At 51.1% G+C, this 1,605-nt stretch overlaps 1 protein-coding gene across 1 annotated transcript in view; it reads left to right on the plus strand.

Moving 5' to 3' along the window:
• Positions 1-1,014: 1,014 nt before the first annotated feature.
• Positions 1,015-1,605, plus strand: part of ALKBH6 (alkB homolog 6) — an 11,302-nt gene continuing 10,711 nt past the window's right edge. Inside the window, exon 1 of the mRNA XM_015426665.1 lies at positions 1,015-1,142. Coding sequence (XP_015282151.1) covers positions 1,089-1,142 — 54 coding nt within the window. The 5' untranslated portion in view covers positions 1,015-1,088. The remainder of the gene's footprint in view (positions 1,143-1,605) is intronic.

Genomic DNA, 1,605 nt, shown 5'->3' on the forward strand with positions numbered 1-1,605 from the left:
CCCGGCCCAAAACAGTCCAGTGGCACCTTTAAGACCAGGTTTGATTCAGGTTTTTGCAATGGACCAAATGGGCCTACTCTTCCCAATACCAAATAGCCAAAGCCTGGTATCAGGGGTCGACAGCCTCCAAGCCGTGGCTGAAGATATCATGGAATTACAACTGATGTCCAGATGACAGAGATCAATTCCCCTGGAGAAAATGGCTGCTTTAGAAGGTGGAATCTAGGACATTACACCCCATCTTCTCTCCCCAAACCCTGCCCTCCCCAGACTGACCAACAACTCTTCTATCCCTATGTAATTGAGCTGTGGTGGCTCAAGTGGTTAAGACGCTGTACTGCAGGCTGTGGAAGGTCGGTAGTTCAGCAGTTGGAGACCCGGGTGTGCCGCATGACGGAGTGAGCTCCCGTCTCTAGTTCCAGCTCCTGCCAACCTAGCAGTTCGAAAGCAAGACATTGCAAGTAGATAAATAGGTACCACTTCGGCGGGAAGGGAACAGCGTTCCGTGCGCCTCGGTGTTGAGTCATGCCGGCCACATGACCACGGAAACGTCTTCGGACAGCGCCGACTCTTCGGCTTGGAAACGGAGACGAGCACCGCAACCCTAGAGTCGGACTCGACTGTCTTTCGAGCAAGAGAAACCTTTACCTTTTTAATTAGGTAACCCCAGAAAACAGGACAGCCACAGCAGTGGATTAGGGATCAGCAAATCTGGAGTCCAAGTCCTGTGAGCAGGGGTCATTTCGTGGGAGAGCTTGTACCTGAAGGCGGACCGGGGGGGGGGGGAGGGGGGAACGGGACGGACCCTGCAACTTTCCTGGCTGCTTCTTGCTCCCCCGCCTCCTGAACCTAACACAGGTCTTCCCCCAACACATGCACCTTTGTCAATAAATGCGATCGTGTGCCTGCAGAATATCTCGTCTTGCCTCCACCTGAACTGGCCTCCTCCAGGTCGTTCCGAATTCTCTTCCCAGCTCTCTCTGATGTGCTTTGGTTCTTTCCCAGGTAGCCACAGCGGCTCCACCTGTCCCGGCGAGCCTCCTGCCGTTGTGGTTGTCTGCGGTCCAATCCGGAAGGCTGGCTCAAAGATGTCGGAGACGGGTGTCGGTCCTCTGGCGCTGGAGCCGTTTCGTGTAGGCCAGGTACTGTCTTGGTGGGGGAGTCCGTTGCTTCTGTAGGGCGGGTGGGCCTCGATTGAGAAAGCTTCCCATACCCACCTCCACGATGAAGGAGCCGTTTCTCTCCTCATGTTGTGCACACAGTCGCCCAAGAATTTCAGAATGGAGCTGAGGCCAAAAGTCCCTTCGATTTCAGATTTTTCTGACTTTTATTTTATTTATTTATTATATATTATTTATTTATATATCTTATTAGAGCCAGTTTGGTGCAGTGGTGAAGTGCTCCTCATGTTGTGCACACAGTCGCCCAAGAATTTCAGAATGGAGCTGAGGCCAAAAGTCCCTTCGATTACAGATTTTTTCTGTCTTTTATTTTATTTATTTATTATATATTATTTATTTATATATCTTATTAGTGCCAGTTTGGTGCAGTGGTGAAGTGCGCGGACTCTAATCTGGGAGAATCGGGTTTGATTCCCCACTCCTC

Source organism: Gekko japonicus, unplaced genomic scaffold (genome assembly GCF_001447785.1).
Source record: "Gekko japonicus isolate JY-2015 unplaced genomic scaffold, Gekko_japonicus_V1.1 scaffold2140, whole genome shotgun sequence".
Lineage (NCBI taxonomy): Eukaryota > Metazoa > Chordata > Lepidosauria > Squamata > Gekkonidae > Gekko > Gekko japonicus.